Source organism: Gastrolobium bilobum, unplaced genomic scaffold (assembly GCF_033153095.1).
Source record: "Gastrolobium bilobum isolate Gb01-03AN ecotype WA unplaced genomic scaffold, APGP_CSIRO_Gbil_v1 utg6313, whole genome shotgun sequence".
Lineage (NCBI taxonomy): Eukaryota > Viridiplantae > Streptophyta > Magnoliopsida > Fabales > Fabaceae > Gastrolobium > Gastrolobium bilobum.
Genome location: NW_026897533.1, coordinates 157,697 through 179,741, shown reverse-complemented (window position 1 = coordinate 179,741; position 22,045 = coordinate 157,697). Strand labels below are relative to the sequence as shown.

The 22,045-nt window shown below is 32.7% G+C and overlaps 1 protein-coding gene across 3 annotated transcripts; it reads right to left on the bottom strand.

Moving 5' to 3' along the window:
- Window positions 1-6,038: 6,038 nt before the first annotated feature.
- LOC133307752 (protein FAR1-RELATED SEQUENCE 5-like) lies at window positions 6,039-20,593 on the bottom strand. Of its 3 annotated transcripts, none has more exons than XM_061508303.1 (13): window positions 20,574-20,593; window positions 19,056-19,811; window positions 17,796-17,899; window positions 12,900-12,959; window positions 12,635-12,685; window positions 11,377-11,447; window positions 10,089-10,459; window positions 9,309-9,405; window positions 6,972-9,205; window positions 6,739-6,884; window positions 6,569-6,634; window positions 6,396-6,464; window positions 6,039-6,285 (listed from the first exon to the last, which is right to left on the bottom strand). In XM_061508303.1, exons 2-12 carry the CDS (start codon window positions 19,723-19,725, stop codon window positions 6,402-6,404), a joined length of 3,933 nt encoding a protein of 1,310 aa, XP_061364287.1. In that variant the 5' UTR covers window positions 19,726-19,811; window positions 20,574-20,593; the 3' UTR covers window positions 6,039-6,285; window positions 6,396-6,401. The 3 variants fall into 3 exon arrangements, with proteins under 3 accessions (XP_061364287.1, XP_061364286.1, XP_061364288.1); XM_061508302.1 differs by lacking the exon at window positions 20,574-20,593 and adding an exon at window positions 20,023-20,083; XM_061508304.1 differs by lacking the exon at window positions 20,574-20,593 and adding an exon at window positions 20,023-20,083 and having other exon boundaries at window positions 6,039-6,280.
- Window positions 20,594-22,045: the final 1,452 nt, after the last annotated feature.

The following is a 22,045-nucleotide window of genomic DNA, read 5'->3' as shown; positions in this document are numbered from 1 at the left end:
CTTGTACTAAGTATAACATCTTCCAAAAATCTTTTAATATATTCATATACACAATCTAACATGTTGAGATGTTGGTTCCTCCTACATAAGAAATAAAATTAGATTTCTATTAAAATATAATCGAATATAATTAAGTTATAAATAATTGCAATTGATTAAATTTATATCTTTTATTTTTTCTTCAAGTCATACTTATTCTATTTTATTTTATTTAAAATAAATAGTATAATATAGGTCGGCTGTAGGCTTATAGGCCAGACCTTGTGAAAATGAGCCTACGACCTTTTTATTAAACAAGTTTTTTCAAGCCCCAAGCCCAGCCTATTTTACAAAATATACTAGGTCAGGTTTGGCCTGACGTAGGCCGAGCCGTAGGCCCCTGTAGGCCGACTTGGCCCAGTTTCACCCCTACTCGCGAGTCAACCCTAACCCGGCTTGGGCTGGTTTTCTGGCTCATATTTTTTTTTTTCAGGTTGCACACAGTTGGGTCAGGTCGAGCCTGGTTGGCTTGTTTTGTCAACTCTAGTCTCATAGTCAGCTCAAATAGTTAAAACTTGCGAGTCTACGCGAGAGGTCGACTAACCTCAAAAAGGTCATTATATATATATATATATATATATGTATATATATATATATATATATACATGATTATTTTATATCGATATATATATATCGATATATATATATATCGATGTAAACTGAAAGTGTAATTTACATCGATATAAAATAATCCTGTATATATATATATATAGACAAGATCATTTTATATCGATGTAAATTACACTTTCAATTTTAGTCATTAGATTAATGACTAAAATTGAAAGTGTAATTTACACTGATATAAAATGATCTGACTATATATATATGCATGCGATCCGGTGTTGCTTTTGCAATTTTTTTATGGTATATTACTCCGTGCTACATGATTAATCCTAAATGATGATATTTTTTGTCTCTCTTATATATAACTTCAAAAATATAATTAAGTTAATCAGATATAAAAAAAATTATGTAAAACATCAGCATTTGAAAAAGCAAAGTGCAAGCCATTAGTTTTGTTAAAGATATATAAAAAACTTTTAATGTTAGAGTATAATATAAATTATTAAAGAACCCCTCACCTAAAAGTTTAAGTTGATGGATGAAGTTACATTAATAATTTTTTATATATCTCTAACAAATTTAATGGTGAAAGATTTGCATAATTTACTTAATTTTTTTTTTTGATATATGCATAATTTACTTAATTAGGTAAAAACAAAATGCCGAGTGCCTGGGCGGCAATTGCCATTTCACAATTGGTGTAAATAAAATTACTAATATTTAAACATTATTTTCTAAAAATAAAGTAAGAATTTCGCAATTAGTACCACCAACACTATCTAAACTTAATTGCCCGAAAAAAAATTTAAAATATTACTATTCTAATAAATAATTATGAATACATAGTTATTTCGAAACTATTTATGGATCTATTGCACTCATTCATGCCAAAATTAGGCGTGATTATTCACGTCCAAATTAGGCGTGACTCCCAAGGCATTTACGTCTAATTTAAGCGTGAATAGTCACGCTTAATTTGGGCGTGACTCGTCTGGTGTTAACATGTTGCACAAAAAAGTCAACTTACTAACCGTAAAACTTTGGAAAGCCGTAACTTTTGTCTCAGGTATCTAAATCAGGTAATTTTTTTTGATTCCACAAAACTTTTCGAGATCTATGCAATGATACCACATTTGACATATTTTATCTCTCACAAAACAATTCAAATTTGCAATAATGATATTATAAGAGCGTTTAAACCATAAGCCTCCTAGTTCTGCGTTTGTGATTTAATATAAAAAAATAAAGATTTGATTTATGATTTAAATTAAAAAATCAAAATTTTTAATTTTTAATATAAAAAATAAATAAAGATTTGGTTTGTGATTTAAATTAAAAAATTAAAAAATTGTTATTAATAAGGAAAACAAAATAAAGATTTGATTTGTGATTTAAACTCAAAAACCAATTTGAAAGATCTATATTAATAAAGAAAATAATTAAATAAATATTCTAAATCTTTAAGGAAGAAATTTTTTATTTTTGAAAACCATTGATAAGCTTCCAACGAATCCAACCATAAAGACTCACCCTTTGTTTTGTATCACATACTTTTCCAAACTTTAGATGGACTAATCTACTTTGGTGCCATCTTTATACTATCGTTATTGCAAATTTGAACTTTGTTTGTGAGAGATAAAATATATCAAATGAGATGTCATTGCGTAGATCTCGAAAAGTTATGCAAAATCAAAAAAAGAATTACCTGATTTGGATACCCGAGTCAAAAGTTATGGCCTAATGAAGTTTTACGGTTAAACTATTAACTTTTTGTGTCACGTGTCCACACCATACGATTCACGTCTAATTTAGGCGTGAATAGTCACGCCTAATTTGAGCGTGAATGAGTGCAATAGATCCATAAATATGTTCAAAACAACAACTTATTCGTAATTATTTATTAAAAATGCAATATTTTAATTTCCCCCCCTTAATTGCCCCATAAACTAGTGGCGCGAGTAAAGCCGAGTGGAACAGTGACCATTTTGCCACTGTTGGCAAAAAAAATTACCAGACTGCCACGCCAACAATAAATTTTGCCAAAATGCCACGTGGCATATTTCGCTATACTGTGTAGCGAAATATGTGTGCAAATAATTCGCTACACAGTATAGCGAAATATACCTCGTCAGAACAAAAAATGCCATGTGTCAAACAGGAAGAATTTCGCTACACTGTGTAGCGAAATTCTCCCTGTTTGACACGTGGCATTTTTGGTTCTGTGCATTTTGACGTGGCATATTTCGCTACACTGTGTAGCGAATTATTTGCACACATATTTCGCTACACAGTGTAGCGAAATATGCCACGTGGCATCTTGGCAAAATTTACTGTTAGTGTGACAGTTTGATAATTTTTTTACCAACAGTGACACTTTGATCAGTGTTCCAAGCCGAGTTGCTAATATCTTTTGCTTTTCATTGTTACTTGAGTTTCCATTATATATAGATCTTCGTTGATAGGACAAAGAATATAAAAGGATAACACCAAAGTGAAGCACGACTGACGAGAAGAATTTTAGTAGTCCTTGACTATTATTTACTCAATAATCTGAACCAATCAAAATCATACAACTAATGAGGAGAGAAGAAAGAAGAAATAAAAAATAACTTTTTGTCTAAATGTCACCTCATGAATGAAAGGATCACCGAAGAACACTCACACAGCACTGAAGAACACTCACACAACTAACATCCCTTTAAAGTTATACATAAGAGAGAGAGAAGCAATGATGGAATGGAGGAAACATTATGTGCATATGATACTTGTACCAATAGCATTTCTAATAACTGTTGGTTATCATGCTAGGTTGTGGCAAAAGACTCGCATAGAGCCTTTTTCAACCACAATTGGAATCAATACTCATGCCAGACGCTTATGGGTGCCTACTAGGGATGTAAATGGGCTAGGCTGGGCTGGACTTTGGCCTTCATGGCCCAAGCCTACATAAAAAAAATCAGCCTATCTGGCCTACTGGCCTATTAAAGGCTTTATTTGTAGGTCAAGCCCGACCTATTTTTAAAAATAAGAAAGCCTGACATGGCCTACAGGCCTTGTAGACCTACCACTGCAGATACTAAGCAAAGAAAATAATTGTATAGAACAAAGAAAATTTCATTCATGCATGCACTAGCACTTCTCATAAGAAAAAAAATAACAAACAAGAAAGAGTCAACATAATACCCCAGCTCTAGAATGTATATCATAGAGGAATAGAGTCAAAGAAATAGGAAAAATAAGAAAAATACAATTATTGGGTGCTGAAATAAAGTCTACAAGAGAAATTACATAGGTACTAGTATTGGTACTTTGCCATGCTACATAAAATAAATATTATTTTATTTTTAATAAATCAAATAGGCTAGCCTACAAGGCTTCGGGCCAGACTTGACAAAATTGGCCTACAGCCTATTTGTTAAAAAGGCTTTCTTAAAAACCTAAGCCTACTCTACTTTTCTGAAAGGCTGGGCCAAGCTAGGCTTTATGTAGGCCGGGCTGTAGGCTGGGCTGGGCCAGCCTGACCCATTTATACCCCTAGTGCCTACCATGTTGCAGGTTTAATTACTATCTTGTCCATGCAAACCTGAACTATAAATATAAGGGAAAAATATTTATCCTTTTAGATGACACAACTTATATCCTTTCACTCTCACAAAGAGGTGGGACCCACACTTTTATTTTTTTTTGTCAACTCTCTCTCCTCCTTTATCTATCTCTTTCTCTCTCTTAAAATGACACAACTTTACATCCTTTAAAATGACACACACTTTACCCTAAATATAATTAGTAATTTGTAACATCATCTTTAATTCTTTATCACTCTTGTGAAAGCATGCATATGATAGAGCTACTGCTGAATTTATAATTCTAAACTTAATTTTTACAAATTGCACGACCAATGAAATTCTCACATCAGTCATTGGAATTTGAATTCACGCTCTTAATAAAAAAAAAATTACCTAATTCACACACCCGAGTCAAAAGTTATAGACTTTCGAACTTTTACGGTCAAACTGTGACAGGTGGCAGCACCTGGTGAAACACGTCCCAATGAGGAGTGTCTCTCTCTTGGGTCACGCCCAAATGGGGAGTGTCTCTACAAACCACTCACGTTCTTTTTGGGCGTGTCTCTCCTGATCACGCTCCATGTGGGCGTGTCTCTCGTATGACTCACGCCCCACATGGACGTGTCTTTCTCTACTGGGTCACGCCCCATGGGGGCGTGTTTGACTGCTATATTTTCGTAATTATTTTTAAAATAACTACATATTCGTAATTTTTTATTAAAAAAACAATAAATTAATTTTTTTGCCAAAAAGAGAGACTCGGTGACTAATGAGAAATGAACTTAATTTTGTATGGCTTTGTTTTTTTCCTTTTATATGAGAGGAGAAATTTTTCTATGCCCACGTATTTAAGGTGAGTCCCTTCATTAAGAAATAATAATAAAAAAAAGTACATAGATCGATATGAGTGACATGAGAAATACTTTTTCCGATAACATGAGAAAATATTTTCCCAATTTTGTATTAGGTTATTTGTTTTATAGATGTTGTCAGGAACTTCGGTGGTTGTTTTATGAACATTGGATAAATCCAATTCAATACTTCCCTCTAATTTCTAAATCTTGATGTCATTTCTGTCAATGTTTGCTAGTAATGCATGCTTCTTAATTTAAATATCAAGAATGATTATGCACTTCCAGTTACACGAAGTATTATTTTTATTTTTTATTTTTATTTTCTAATATGATACTACCAGATTTTACAATATAAATTCTTAGGCAAAAATATGTCCCCTCTGAAACAATAAGAAATTGAACATCAATGTTCCTTACGATTGAGGTTATCTACTAAACATTTATAAAGGGAAAACAAAGATTAAATTAGTAATGGTAATTCATAATTAATTGTCACGTTAAATTAAGTCTTCAAATTATAAACCTCACCCAATCTGACAAGTTCTTCTTACTTAAGGTCATTAAGTATAAGAACATCTTGGAAGGTCTTTCACTACTTAAAATAGTTCTTAATCAAGTCGTTTTGGTAGTGACTAATAGTTTCAATAGAGCTGTTTGCTAGAGAATAGAGTTCTTTGCTATAGGAGGGGATCTGGCTGGCTTGCAGTGGTGGAGAAAGGAAGGGCTATGAGACGATCGCCATCCCTTTTAAGTTTAGCAATATGTGATGGGGATGCTATCCTCTATGCGATTGTAAAACAAGGACAAGACCCATACATGAAAAAATGCAGGACCATTTAGTTAAGACGATTGTGTCTAATTTCAAAGATGGAACAACAAATTATACTTGTACAAAAGAGATTGAGTTGATGAAGATTTGCATTTCTTTTCCAACAAATTACTATTACCATATGTTCTTTTTTAGAAAAACAAGATAAAGTAAAAGTAATACTAACAGGTAAACAATATCTTCCCCAACAATTTCCTGTTACCATGTGTTAAGTTACACAGAAAAAATTCACAATATATGAACTAGTCCAAAACTGCGACTCGGTAATTACATAAAAAAAAATTTCTTTAAGCTAGAGTTACAGATTCATACAACTTTTTAAAATAAATTGTCATTGCATGCCATATTTTTAAGAGCATGATCAATGAAAGATTGTTACACGAGATTTACTCCTAATGACATATAGATGGTGAAGCTTGCACATGAGGCTAGACTGCACAAAAGCATAAATCAGAATCAAAGAGTTGTTTCCTCTCTTCAAGTTTAAGATGTATTATATTATACCAAGAAATGCTCATTATAAAAATTGACAAGACTTCTTACCATTCCTCAATCAATTTTTTGAGTAGCAAAATTGCCATTGAGGTTCTGAGCACTTGAATTTAAATGAACCTGTAAAGCACTTGAGCACTTGAGTTCAAAGTAGTAAAAAGGGTTCAGATTTACAAAATTCATAACATTCAATAGACTTAAACACCACATGAATCGTGCAGTACCATCTCTTGGATGCTCGATTGTGAATCATATGAACAATCAAGACCCGCTACTCCTATATTAGGGTCCTATAACAAATAAAGACTATAAGTAGCTTCTTTATGAATAATACTAAAATAATTCTCAACATTACAATGAAAGATGCACTGGTACTTAACAGATATAGCAATACCTGTGTATATGGCACTTGACACATATATGGAAAACAAAATGCAGGTGGAGCTACATTAGCACTTGACACTTGAGAGAGAGATGGAAAACAAAAAGTTGGTGGAGGTGTAGAAGAGGTGCTAAAATCTTTGACTCTTGAAGCTTTGCCTAAACAAGTTTACAATGGCAAAAATAAGCATATAATTACACATAATGAAAAAAAATAAAAATTCCTAATTACATTATTCATTTTACCTTTATAAACATGATTATGTCTTGGAGATTTGGATGTACTAGCACCTTGGGATTTATTATGAGCTTGTGATACATTTCTCTTGCACCTTTTCTTTTCCAACTGACTTTTGAGTCTAGCATTTGTAACTCCCCTTGCTTGAACACATTGTGGATCTAATAATTTATTGTGCTCATCTTTCTCTTCATCACTAATTTTATCATCAACTTCAGTTGTATCCATCATACAAATATTTTTAAACATCCTCTCCAAGCTTTTTATCCCTTGCTCTAAGTGATCTTCAGCCATTTTGGTTGTCTCATTTGTCAATGCACCCTTCGTTGCAAAATAAATGGCCTTTCTCATTATTTGGCTCATACGTAGATTAATTCCTTGTCTTGAAACCTCACAAGCTTGTTTTCCATTGTCACTTATACTAAAACTATCTTTAGCATCTTTTGTCCACCTCTTCAAGATATATTGAGAAGGAATATGAAAAATATTGTGAAAATTAAGTACTTTCAATGCATGAAGACACAGGAGACCAACAGATTCAAACATTTTACAACTACATTCAACCAAGCAATTCGCAGATTCAAATGTCACAAAATATTGTTTGTCATCACCAGATTTAACCAACTTGTAACAAAAGAAAGTACCACTTTCATTGATTTTTTCAATTGCCACGGATAAAGATTCAAACAATTCTTCATAGAATTCTTCAAAAATAACATGAGTATATACCCGTGCAACTTGTGCAGCCATACCTGTAAGTTGTTTTACTCTAGGAGGCGTAGATTGATTGCATTCAAAGTCCTTTTGCAATTCTGAACAACGTCTACGCTCCAAAAAAATTTCATAACGAAGTACAAGTTGAGTAAGAGACATTGTCTTGCAAGTGACAGTGCGGAAAACATTATTCATACTCTCACTTCTTTGTGTTGATAAGATGCCAGCTGAAAAATAATTTTTACTAAATGCTGGGCACCAATTTGCTCGTAAGTCATAAATTTTCTTCAACCATGAGCATTTTGAAATATCAACTTTTGTAAGTAAACGGGTCCACACGTCTTCAAATTCTTTCTCTGATCCACAATTGTAGAGACACCTATTAAATAACACCTTGAAGTCAGAATTTCCCAAATAATAAGAAAGATGGTTGGCTGCATTTTGACCAATATGCCACAAGCAAAGTCGATGTTGAGATTCAGGAAGAACTCTTTTAATAGCATTGGCCATTGCTTGACATTGATCAGTAAAAATTGTTTTAGGTTGCAGCCCTCCCATTGCTTCCAAAAAAGATTCAAATAGCCAAATGAATGACTCTGTTGTCTCATCAAACAAGAAAGCACAACCAAACAAAACACTTTGCTTATGATGATTTACCCCAATGAAAGGTGCGCAAGCCATATTATATTTGTTTGTTCGGTAGGTTGTGTCAAAAATAACTACATCTCCAAAGTGATTATAATCTATCCTTGATATCCCATCTCTCCAAAAAAAATTAGTCATGCGGTTTTCATGATCTACTTGCATTGTATAGACGAATGCCGGATCATTTGCTTGTGAACTTCTGAAATGATTTATAACACTTTGTGCATCTCCTGCGTTACGATTTTTGCTTCTTTCACTTTGTAGGCAATCAGATTTCAAAAATCCAACATTTTCCACTCTTCTAGCAGCTTCAACAAAATATGAAAACACCTTACATGGTTTTACACCAGGATTGTCCATATCTTCAATCATATTAGCATATGCTTCATTTACATGCCTTTGTGATCTTAACATAGCTCTTGCACATGATTTCACAAGATCATGATTATGATTTGGAATGAATTTATAAACAACCCAAGCATCCTTCTCAATTTTGAAACATATCATAGCTTGACAACCCGTTCTTGTTTCTCTCCTATTTTTCTTGTTCACATGTGAAGGGTCCTTCAACTTTCTATACCCTTCTCTTCCACAAACAAATGTCCTTTGGCTTATGCTTCCATCTGCGAATCTACGATATTTTGATTTTCTCACAGTAAAGCCAACAAATTTAGCATAATCATTATAAAAATCATAAGCTTCATCTTCATTTGAAAATATCATTCCAATTTTTGGCTCATATCCATCTTGTTCCTTATTCACAATTACTGGCATCTTTGTTTGTTCGTTATCATAGTCACTCTTTGAAGTGTCCATCTCACTAAAAGAAGACGATTCTGAATAAATAAAATTACTCATTTTGCTTTTTGAAGTGTCCATTTCTCTATTTAAATATTTCAACACAAGAAAAGAAGAAAAAAGTGATGGTTAGATCACACACAAAAATACCTCCAATAGAAAAAAAGTTCAAAGGATTGTTTTGAAACCTGGGTGATTCCATTTGTGTTCGGAGCTTTACGTGTTCATCCGTGCAAACAGGCCACTCCGTCTTTTTGCTTTGCCACAATGGGGGTTGTATAAAGCCTAAAAATAGGGGTTGTTAAATCACAAATAGAGGTTCAAAGTTAGAAAAAATAAATAACTAAATTAAACACATAAACATATTACATCAATAGAAAATCAAATTAAAATCAAAATCAATCTCTAAACACTATAGAATTTGTGTCCTAAGGATAAGCAACAAGAAAATTAAAAAAAAAAAATTACAAAATTGTACCTTTCTCATTCTCTCTACAAAATGCATCTCAACAACCATATAAGATTTTGGAAAAGAGATTGAAAATAATGAAAAAGTGTTTGAAATAGTGAGAAAGGTTCAAGAAAAATACAAATACATTCAGGCAAATGTAAACACTTGAGTGGCAGTAGTACTGAGCTCAGTACTACTGTCGCACTCAATATTTCCGGCAACTAGTTACACTTGGGATTAGACACTTAGAACTTTCCAGTAAAATTGGGTATGGCCACAGACATTGGAGCATTTCCTTTCGATCAAGATCATAGGTAGGTAAAGGGGCATATAGAAGTATGATTCCTATGCTATACTGTGGTGTCTTTTGATGAGCAGAACAACCATATTTTCCAAGTAAAGTTCTTTGCACCAAACAAAACATACAGTAGTATTTCCGTCAAGCGCATTTGCAGATAAAAAAAAGGCTTATATTTAAAAAAGAGATCATGGAAGAAAATAAATCTTTATAACAAACCTGCAGCAGTGTCACCAGATATGCAATTCGACAAAGTGCCGTCCACTGCCATATTGAAAAGAGGAACTTCTGATGCTCTATCCAGACTGACAATTGACTTAGGGGATTTGTTTTCTTGTTTTACATGATCAGCCATATCCAGTTTTGTAGCCTTGGATACAAAACCATCTGCAACTGCTTTTGGGACCTTAGACACTGAAGATGCTTTTGTACTGGTAATCAAATCCTTTTTTATTTTTATCTCTGGAACAATTGGTGTTTTACGTTCAGATTCTAGATCATCTGCAATAACTTGAGGAATTTCATGCAATAAACGTTCCTGTTCTTCTGGACTCTGAAGTTTCTCCCTTTTTTGTAGGTATTCATCCAGTGTACTTCCAATCAATTAAGGAATCTCTGTTTTATAGAAAATCTTTTTTTACATTTTTTTGACTAAAAAGGATCTCTATATAAAGCATTTAGCATAATGTACATAATGATCAGACAGAATCCTAATTGAAAACTTTCATCACTATAAATTTCTCATTGAGTATGTCTACAGTACTAAAAGAAAGTCAAAGCCACAAAAGGGATTTTAATGTAATCAGCAGTCAGCACGCATTACTTTAAACACGAGTAACATCTTTAAGGTGGTATCCAGTCATGCTATGCATAAATCTGCATACTGCCTCAAAGAGATACACAGAAGCGACCTCCTCTTACATGCTACCTGGGCTTAAATCAGGGGGTTAGGCAAGAATTTGAGTAAAAGTCCAGGGTTCATAATGTGGTTCTGATCAGAAAAGATGCATCACCTTAAAAATTATCCTACAATATGAGACTGAAAGAATTTATATAAGAAAATTATTAGACAAATTAAGGAAGAATTATGCAACTGACAGATGAAATACAGAAGAACTGGACAAGAATTGATTTGATGACTCAAACTAAGAAAATATTAGATTTTATTTCATTTATTCAATAGTTTAATGAGCAAATCAGTATCATTATTTAATAATATAAATAAACAAGAAATCATTACAATCAAGGATCATGAAGATGTCATGGGCGACTATGATTGGCATAAACAGCCACTGATTTTTATTTATGACTAATAATACAGTTAAAAATCTATGCAGTATCTACTAGAGAACAAATTTAGTAGTATGACAAGAGTGTAGTGCAATACATTAAATAGGTTCAGCAGCATACGTCACCACATACTGATATTTTCTGATGCAAAAAATGGATACGCAGATATTACCACAATAAAGAAAAAAAGTTATCATCTAATATCAGAAAAGGATATTCTCTATGCAAACCCTTTTCATTAGCTCGATCAATAAGATTTTGTAACCGATCGAGTTCTCTTGGCAGCCCCTGAAACAGATTCACCATATAATAAGAAAGCATTAAAGTTAAGTGAAAATCCAAGCCCATATATCAAAAGCGTAAACATGAATTCTTACTTGAAACAAGCATGTAAAGCACAACACACTGACGAAACAGGACAAATATAATATAAAATTCTATGTAAGCATTGATATTAAACACAGACAAACATGAAGAAGTACATGAAATATATCCAAGGTATGGCTAGCATGTATAAATACTAAACAGTATCTAAGAAGTTCCATAAATCCAAAAGTGTTCTTTACTCCTAAGGTTACTTGACAAATTTAGTACACACCTATAATTGAAAGTGGGGTGATAAAAGAAAAACTACATGATATCCCTAAAGAGAGGCCAATCAATCAACACGGGTTAATTGATTAAAAACGGTCAAGCTATGTCCAAGCACAGAATATGAGCAACTGAGGAATACATTTTGATTTGAAACAGAGTATGTAACTGTTGCATATTGGCACTCACAAGCACAACAGAATTTGAAGATGCTAATATATTTACAAAAGAAATTTGGTAATAGCGTGTTATCTCACTTGATTATCTTTTGATACACAAGATACAACAGTTTAACAGCTACTTAGTTTAAAAAGGGGCAACCTGGAGCTATAAAGTTCCCACTACGTAAAGGAAGGGTCAGACTCATTATGTGGGTCTATATAGTAGGCAGCCTTACCTTGCATTTGCAAGAGACTGATTACTTGATTTAACCTATGACCTTTAGGTCACATGATGACAACTCCAACCGTTGTGCCAAGGCTCCCATTCTTTTACAGGGGCTTAACTTGTGAAAGCAAAAATTACCAATAAAGCTATATATCACATTGTTTCAATGTTTGTGTTGTGTATCTTCTTGTTTCATTGCAAATTCAGCCTAGTAAATAAGAATAATATCGATCTGTTCATTAAATGATATCCACACAATCTGAAGCAAAGAACAATTCTCATGCAAATACAGATGGCTAATATGATGTCCTACTTTCTTGATCAATTGATTCTGTATCTTTTCCCTTTTTCTTGTATATCTTAATATTTACTGTGCCAAAGGACTGGTGTTTTAACAGACGTAAAAACTGCAAATCAACAGACTGTGAGAAAATCACTAAACTGAAACATGAATGAAGCAATTGAAACACAGGGTTCCATAATAGTTCAGTACGTACATGCTTAGTCATATCCTCATGTAATACTCTTGCTGTCTGCTCTATATCTACCTACCATGTATAAACAAAAAAAATAAGGTATTGTTATAATATTCAGATTCATTAAAGCATCAGATATAGTATTTAGGGTAAAACAGAATCTCATGTATAAAGAACACACTGCGCTCTACATTCCTTTTCAGTTCACAATTAAGGAAGTGGATTATTCTCGTGCTGCAGGAGTTTTGTTATTTTAGAAAAATTCAAAGCACTGAAAAGAACTTACAACCATAGGTCTCTTGAGCAAGCCGTCTTTTACTCTTCGCTGCAAATCCTCACACTCCTCCTGAAACCAAAGTCACGGGTCGAAAACCGAAAAATTTAAAGGTAGAATTATACAGATACAATGGAAGGCATAAAAGTTCTCAAACATGATAAAAATCATTGAAAAGATGGTTCAAAGCAGTCGCAGAAAGTTGTGATTCTTATGCAAAAGTACACTATTTGTCAGCATGTAATACCCCATATTTTTTTTTAACCTTATGTCTTTTAGTTAATTTGAGGAGCTCAAACTTTTAATTTAAATACCCTAAGGGTTACATATAATATATGAAAACATCCTAAATTTTTCTAAGAATTAAGATTACATTCAACAAATTTAATATAAAACTATCTTACATTCACCTAGAGCATTACGTATACCAAATTTTACATAAAATATAATCTAAAAATACCTAGGGATTAGGATTACATCCAAGTTTTATATAAAAGAAATAACCTACGAATAGGATTACATATAACAAAATTCATATCAATATAATCTATGACTCTCTAGGGATTAGGATTACCTGGTCTCCGTTTCCGCTAACTTCTAGAAGAAAAGAGTAATTTGGGGCAGAGAATCGGTTGGTAACCAGAAGAAAGATAATAATAAAAATAAAAATTTGAAGTGAGGAGAGAGAGTGTAAAGGAGAAAAAGAGTAGTGGAGAATTATTGAGGATTCAGAGTGAATTGGTTTGGTTAGGTTACGCCTCTATTTATAGTTAAAGTTTTGGGCTCGGATATGGGTCTCGTGCAATTATTTCCTTATTCCTCACTGATGTATCTGGCTCAGATATTGGCTTCATACAATATTTTCTTTTTATTCTTAATTTCTTAGAATATAACTAACTTATTTGCTAACTTAAGGCTGACTCATGATTGACTCATTATATCTAATCAAATTACTAATCAATCATTACTAATCAAACATGAATACATAAATCATCAATCAATTAATAAATCAATTAATCATAATTTATTATCTAATATATATATATATATATATATATATATATATATTATTTTATTATAAATAATCTAGAGTATTACAAAGTATCAAAATTATTTTCCAATAGCACTCATATCGCACAAAATTATTTTATCAAAGGTAAAATTTATACTTTGTTATCTATCACCATAAAATTTATATATATATATATATATATATATATATATATATATATATTATTAGTACTAATTTATAGTTTATTATTATTTTATTATTATTATTTTTATTATTTTATTAATAAAAATATGGGGTATTACACAACATCTATTAAAATTATTTTAGCTAGTAAAACAAAGTTAAAATAAAAAAACATGAGATGATTACGAATGAAAAAATTATAAGCTTATTAATGGAGATCAAAAGGAATTTCAAAGTAAATCATGGGGTTGGGAATTCATATGACATTTATTTTGTATTTTGTTTTGGGGAAGGATATTGTAACAACCAATTAGTGTTACTACCAATCAATTTCACCGTTAGATCATTACGTTGATCCAACAGTTATATTTATTTCTATCTTTGTATAGTTATGATTCCACATATTTAATATTTTATATTTATTTCTACCTTTGTATAGTTATGATTTTCCATATTTAATGCTTTCACATTAAATATGGGGAATCATAACCATACAAAGATGAAAATAAATATAATCGTTGGATCAAAATAATCGATATAACGGTGAAATTGATTGGTAGTAACCAAGGAAGCACGGACACTTGTAAAGACAGGAATAGTCAGGTCTGACACGCTCCGACACGGTGTCGGACACGCGGTTGACTTTTTCCGACACGTTGACCATTTCGACACGCGAATTTGACCGTGTCCGACACGGTCAAATGGCATTTTCGTAAAAATTTTTAATTTTTTTTTTAATTTTTTTTAAAAAAAATTTATTTTTTTAAAAGTTAAAATATATTAATAAAGCTTCCACCTGATCATATCAATTTTATCTTTTTGTCTTTTTTCCCCTTAAGTAGATAAGAGATCATCTCAACATCATTGTTGTCAATTCCTATCACGCTCTTGTTGTTTCTTCTTCTCTCTGATCTCTCTCTAATATGATTTGATCTCTCTATCTGATATTATATATCTCTCTCATGCCAGTTCTTATTTTTTTTATTAAAGCTTCCATCTTTATAACGTGTTGAAGGGTATTATTAATTTAGTTTCATTTTTTTGTTAAATTATTAAATATTAAATGAAATATACACTATACAAATTAAAAATATTATTTAATATTAAAACGTGTCCCAACGTGTCGAAATCCATAATTTTTTAGGATTGACGTGTCGGAGTGTCGTGTCGTGTCACGTGTCGCGTGTCGTATCGGTGCTACATAGGTAGTAACATTGGTAGTAACACTAATTGGTTGTTACAATATCCTATCCCTTTTGTTTTAGCTTAAGAATTTCCACATCATTTAGCTCCACTCTCTAGTTTTCAGATTTCCAAATTATTTTTAAGCTTTGTATTTTCCTTTATGACTGAAATATTGATTTCAGATTTTCCTTTGTACAATTATTACATTTTTAGGTTTTTCCTTGAGACTAATTATAAATAAATCTTATTGCAGGTTAGAATGAAGATATAGTTTCATAAAATAGCAGCAGCAAGAAGCACATCCCCTGATCCACAAAGTTTAGGGCAAGGTACTAGCTTTATTAATGACTAACAGGTATACTTCATATGGGTTTTTTCCTTCTTTTATATTGTGCCTGTCACATCCCCTCCTTTACTTCAAAATTTTAGTCTGGCATCAATTGGTACTGGAATAAGACCTTGAAGCAGTCTACTTTATCCTTTTAGTTCCTCTAAACTGGCTTGGAAAAGTTATTTGAAACCTGCATCACTTTCTAGAACTTTATTAATGATAAGATATTTTCTAATTCTTCTCTAATTACTGTAGTCAGAAAGAAGACAACATATTCCATTATGCTGCATCGACATCAACAACACCTTTATCCTAAACTAGTTGAGGTCGGTGTCTGATGAACCCAAACGAAAAGTACAAAAAGATTGAGAGAATAAAAAAGGATAAAAATGAAAATTAAAAAAATATAAATAAAACTAGCAATTAAAAAATAGAAATAAACAATTAAAAATAAAATAAAGTGAAAATAAAGATAAATAAAAGAGAAAAATACATAAGAGAAAAAAATGGAAAAATAAAAATAAATAAAAACATTAAAGAAAGAAATAAGAGAAGAGAAATAGAAAGGAAAAAAGAGAAAAGGTAGAGGTAAAGAAAGAAATAAACAGAGATATAGGGGGAAATGACTAAAGAGAGACTCTCTGGAACACAAGAATAAAAACGGGCTTAACCCTCCGCAATGCTAATAGCTTTCCACCAATCTGTCTTAAAACGGCTATTTCACCCATTAGGGGTTTTTATTCCTTTAATATACCAATTTGGTATATGGTTCAAGGTATTTACGAACGGGGGTCATTAAGTGACGCGAGGGGGACCCAGCGTCACTGAGTGTCGCTACCAACCCCCCGCGTCACTCACTTTTTTATTTTTTGCTTACTTTTTTCTATTGAGTGCCCCCCTTCCCTGAGGCACTCACAGAATTGTGCCAAGTGGCACAATCTGGTTACTCCTATTACCGTAAAACTTCGGAAAGCCATAACTTTTGACTCGGGTATTCAAATCAAATGATTTTTTTTTTTTTATTTCACATAACTTTTCGAGATCTACCCAATGACACCTCATTTGATATATTTTACCTTTCATTAATATAGTTCAAATTTGCAACACTAATTACACTTTTTTACAGATTTGAATTATGTTTGTGAGAGATAAAATATGTTAAATGAGATGTCATTGCATAGATCTCGAAAAGTTATGTGAAATAAAAAAAAAACATCTGATTTGGATACCCGAGTCAAAAGTTATGGCTTTTCGAAGTTTTACGATAATAGAAGTAACAAGATTGTGCCACTTGGCACAATTCTGTGAGTGCCGCGGGGGAGGGGGGCGACACTCAATAGGAAAAAGTAAAAAGAAAAAGAAAAAGTATGAGTGGCGCGGGGGGTTGGTAGCGGCACTCAGTGACGCTGGGTCCCCCTCGCGTCACTAAATGACCCTCATTCGTAAATACGTTGAACCAAATACTAAATTGATAAATTAAAATCACAAAAAACCCCAATGCGTCAAAGAGCCGTCTTAAAACATATTGTCCGCCAATCTATATCCTACTCCATGAGGTCTTGTTTTACTATATTCCATTATGATGCATTGTGTGTGTGTGTGTGTATTTTTTTCCAATTAGCATTTTGGTATAATTTTCATGCATTGCTATCGCCAGAACAGATACACATGTCACATCTATAATTTAACTATGCATTATTAAAAATTTATATTATGTCAGGATACCAAATGATAGTACAGCAGAGAATCAGCAGTCAGAAACAGCAAAAAAACCATCAACTTCCAGTTAAAATGTGCTACTTTAAAACTGTCAATGATATAATCCATCATTATTCCATTCATTTGTTAAAAATTGGTTAAGAAAGATGGTTCCAGACAGATAACGCTTTTGGCTTAGCACCAGAGTTTACAAGGATTGCCCTCACCATTTCCCTCGCTAGTCAAGATTTAATGGGGAGTGGTTTTTTTTTACATTAAAATTAAGGCAGATGAAAAGTTGCCCAATTCCAAGTTCAGGACATGGCACAAGCTGTTTAAAATGGTAGATATGACTTACCAATAAAGGATCACTAGCATGAATTAAACCTAAGATCTTTGAGTAAATGCAATTTGATCTGACTAGTTGAGTTAGCTCTCACTGACAGAGTCCAGAATTTTTACTAAATAAAGCTAAAATAGCAAGATAACTCAACTGTACCTCAGAGAAGTTAACATCTGAAAGCATGTGAATGCTGATGTCTTTGATGAAACCAGAGCTTTGTAGGAGAATTTCCCCATCCACTCCAGAGCTCTTCTTTATACCTGAAAGATAGCCCAGAAAAAACAGTATTTCAGCTAATTAGAAGAAATATATTCCATCGCCTAATTTTTCTACATTTGTCATATTCAACTGTCAAATGGCATATCAAATTTGCAAATAAATAGTAGATGAATGTGCAACAAAAGAGAAACAATTCCAGGAAGGATCCCATGGAAAATTAATTGCAAACCAAAGGATTAGATTGTTTTGTTCATTTTCATTCATTGTGAATAGTCCAAATCGTTCAATTAGGATTAATCAAGCCCGACAAATGACCCATACTAATGACGTCAAAAAAGAGTACATTATAAGTAGAATTTGGTGTTCTTCATTTATTTTAATCGCGCCCAACATGAGGTTATTGATTTTGTTCATTGTCATTCATTGAGAATTGTCCAAATCGTTCAATTAGGACTAATCGCACCTGGCATTGACCTATGCTAATGATGTAAAAAAAGTGTACATAATAAGCACATCTGAGTTTGATTCATTTATGTCAATCCCACTCGGCATGAGGTTATTGGATTACATTGTTTTGTTCATTGTCATTCATTGCGAATAGTCCAAATCATTCAATTTGGATTAATCACTCCTGGCAAATGATGTATACTAATGATGTCAAAATAGAGCACGTGATAAGTACAATTTGGTTTTCTTCATTTATTTGATTCCCAACCAACAAAGGGTTATTGGATTAAATTGTTTTGTTCATTGTCATTCGTTGCAAGTAGTCCAAATCATTAAATTAGGACTAATCAAACCTTGTATTGACCTATACTAATGATTTTAAAAAGAACATAACAAGTAACTTTGAGTTTGCTTCATTTATGTTAATCGCACCCGGCATGAGTTTAATGGATTACATTATTTTATTCATTGTTATTCATTGCAAATAGTCCAAATCGTTCAATTAGGACTCGCTTGACTACTTTGCCAGATCTTCACAATGCATGTGACCTATACTAACGATGTCAAAAAAGATTACATAATAGTACTTTTGGGTTTTCGTTTTTGTTGTTGCTTTTACTTCTGACAAGCACATGTATTAAAATTAAGCAGTTGATGAGCATACCTTTCAAAGCAACTTGTACATTTAAAGTCATAAAAACGCATTTATAATAATGCAATGTCATAATCAACCTACAACAGCCAAATTACCTGTGACTTGCAGAAGCTGGAATGGATTTTTCTGAAGGTAGTCATTTGGGTCACGTCTGATTCTTATGAAGCTTCCAACTACTTTAGTCTCAAAAGTTTCAGGGTCCAGTAGAAGCTCCTCAACTAGACTCTTCTTCAAATAAACAAGTTTGATGTTGTTAGGAATGATGGCAGCAAAACAGCTCCTTGGTTTTTCCATAAACGGTATCTTCGGATGACTCTTCCTCTCTGAACCTGTCGTTTTCGGGGTTTCATACACATCATCTTCCGAGTTAGAAAAAATATCATCAGAAGATTCTTCACAGTTCTCAGCAAAGTGTGATTCAAGCAGGTAATTAATTTTCAATCGGCTAATGGCCTTCCTTCTGAACAGCAAATGAAGCCTCTCATCACACACAATTCTTTTCTTTTCTGTAGGATGATGAAGGCCATTCTGCTTAACATACTCATTGACAATCTTAGCCACCTCACTTTGAGTCATCTGGTTGCTTGTGTCTCTGCCAATGGATTCAAGAAACCGAATAAGGGAAGTTGATCCCCATCCATCATACTCCTTTTTCTTTTTCCTATATTTCCTTTTCTTTGTCATAGGACTCTGAACCTTCTCACTAATTTCCTCCTTCCAGAAAGAATCAACATGACCTTCATCAACATCCATCCTTTTTATCATAACCCTAAATTCGATCTTCTCCACTGATACTCAGTCTTCTACCTCTCAAATTTCTCCATTCCAATGTTTTTCTCTGTTGTCAACCTCTAAGAAAAATTTAATTGGAAAAAAGGGCATAAGTTGGCAGCAAAAAATAGTCAAAAAATAAAAATAAAAAAATAAAAAATTGGACATGCATTTTCTGTTGTTGAAACCTAAAACAAAGAACAAAGAAGTACTAAGAATCAGAAAATATAAAAAGAAAATTAAAAAAGAAAAAACACATTCAACGTTCTCCACTGATACTTAGTCTTCTACCTTTCAAATTCCTATGTTCCAATGCTTTTCTATGTTGTCAATCTCCAGGAAAAATTTAACTGAAAAAGAGAGAGAGAGAGAGAGAGAGAGATAAATTGGCAGCAGAAAACAGTCCCAAAAAGAAAATATCAAACATGCATTTTCTGTTATTGTTGAAACCTAAAACAAAGAAGAACTGAGAAGCAGCAAGAATCAGAAAATGGGATAGGTTATTTCACGTGCCTTTCCTTTTTTTCCAAGTCATCTATTGATCTTCACTACTATTAGATGAGAATTTCAAAAGAAGAGATAAAAAAATAAAATTATGATACGATGGTATTGAAGATAAATAGATAAGGTGAGGGAAATAGAATATCCTATCCAATCAGAAAATATAACAAGAAAGTTAAAAAAAAAAAAAAAAAAAAAAACAAACACACATTCAGAAGCAAAACGAAACGAACCAGACCGACAACATCGTCGTAATCAACGAAATTAAGAACAAGAAAAAACATGGGGAACATAGAATTGACATAGAAGAACGGGAAGAGAGAAAGAGAGAGAAAATTTACCAAAAGAGTGGAGTGTTGAATGAAGCAGCGTTGGCCTTGTGGCTCGCTGAATAGCAATTTTTGACGTGTCTGTCTCATAGAATTATTGAATTGAAGATAAAATTACATTAAACCTTTAACTAAATGCCCCAAAAAAACAAAATGATAAGAAAATTATTTTTAAGTTATAGCTTAAATTTTATCTTTTACATAAATATAAATTTTATCTTATACTAAGTTATAGCATATATATTTTTCTTATATAACCTCATATAAGACTTATATACTTTTATATATGGAAGAGATAATTTTATTTCCAATAAAAAATATTAATCTCTTAATTTTTTTGCATAATAAACGGGAAATGGTTATCAATACATTACTCCATTTGACTTTTTTTATACTTTATACTATTTTATATTAATTTTATTAGATTATATTAAATTATTTTCATTTAATATATTTCATATAGAAATCACTTAGTGGTCATAAATATGAGGCATTTATATTATCTATCTATTTAGTCTTCTTATCCTTATTACTTATTTATTACATGTTTAATCATTCAATTATTTTTCTCAACTAACTAGAATTTTTGTTTTTCTCTCTTTCGGCCTTTTTTTTTCGGTAAACAATTGTTGATTTAAATACAATCTAACCATGAGTTTTCAATCTGCGAATCTTCACAAAATTTCTTGCTTTACTTTATCTCTTGAGTTTTCATCAAAAATTTAGAATGGCTGTGAATCTTAGCACTGCGAGCCCTATCGCGGTGGCTTTACCTGGGAGCTCGACGGAAATCTCTTCAGAGGAGGCTGATAATCTGAAGAGGAGTACAAAGAAGTACAAAGGGGGAGATGTTGCTTTTAATCACGATCAGACAATGGTTCCTAGAGAAGAACCATGGATGGAAGAAAAGATGTCTTTCAAAGAGATGCTCATGAGGCATAACGGAGAATGGGAGATGCATGAGGATGTCGAGGAAGTAGTATCAGAAGCAGAGGAGGAAGAGATTCAGGAAACTCAAGCAGGCGCAATGGTTGCAACGAATCAGCCTGAGATCCTTTGTCAAACTGATGAAGATGGCAGAACTAATTTCAATCTATCATATGCCTTTAAGAAGCGTGCTTGGAAGCCATGGAAGAAGGCGATTTATGTGAAATTGTTGGGGAAGAAGATAGTGCTTCCAGTCAGGAAGAAGAGGTTGGAAAATATGTGGGCAAGGGAGGGACAAATATTTGTTATTGATGTTGAGAATGGGTTTTTTCTTGTGAGGTTCTCAAAGGAAAAAGATTTAAGCCATGCGCTTACTCGAGGCCGTTGGGTGATTTTTGACCATTATTTAGCTATCAGGTCCTGGGAGCCTGATTTTCATCCTCTCTCTGCCTCAATTAGCCGTATTATGGCGTGGATTCGGCTACCAAGTTTCCCAGTGGAGTATGTGAACACTAAGTTGATCAAGGAGGTTGGAAACTGGCTTGGTAAGTTCATTA

Bases quoted from the DNA above. Each gene is read 5' to 3' on its own strand.
- LOC133307752 (XM_061508303.1), bottom strand. From the start codon at position 19,725: ATGATAAAAAGGATGGATGTTGATGAAGGTCATGTTGATTCTTTCTGG. The intron at 12,960-17,795 runs GTACAGTTGAGT...CTTTGGTTTCAG, and splicing joins CAGATGTTAACTTCTCTGAG to GAGGAGTGTGAGGATTTGCA. The intron at 10,460-11,376 runs ATATCCTTTTCT...GATTGGAAGTAC, and splicing joins GAAAAGGGTTTGCATAGAGA to ACTGGATGAATACCTACAAA.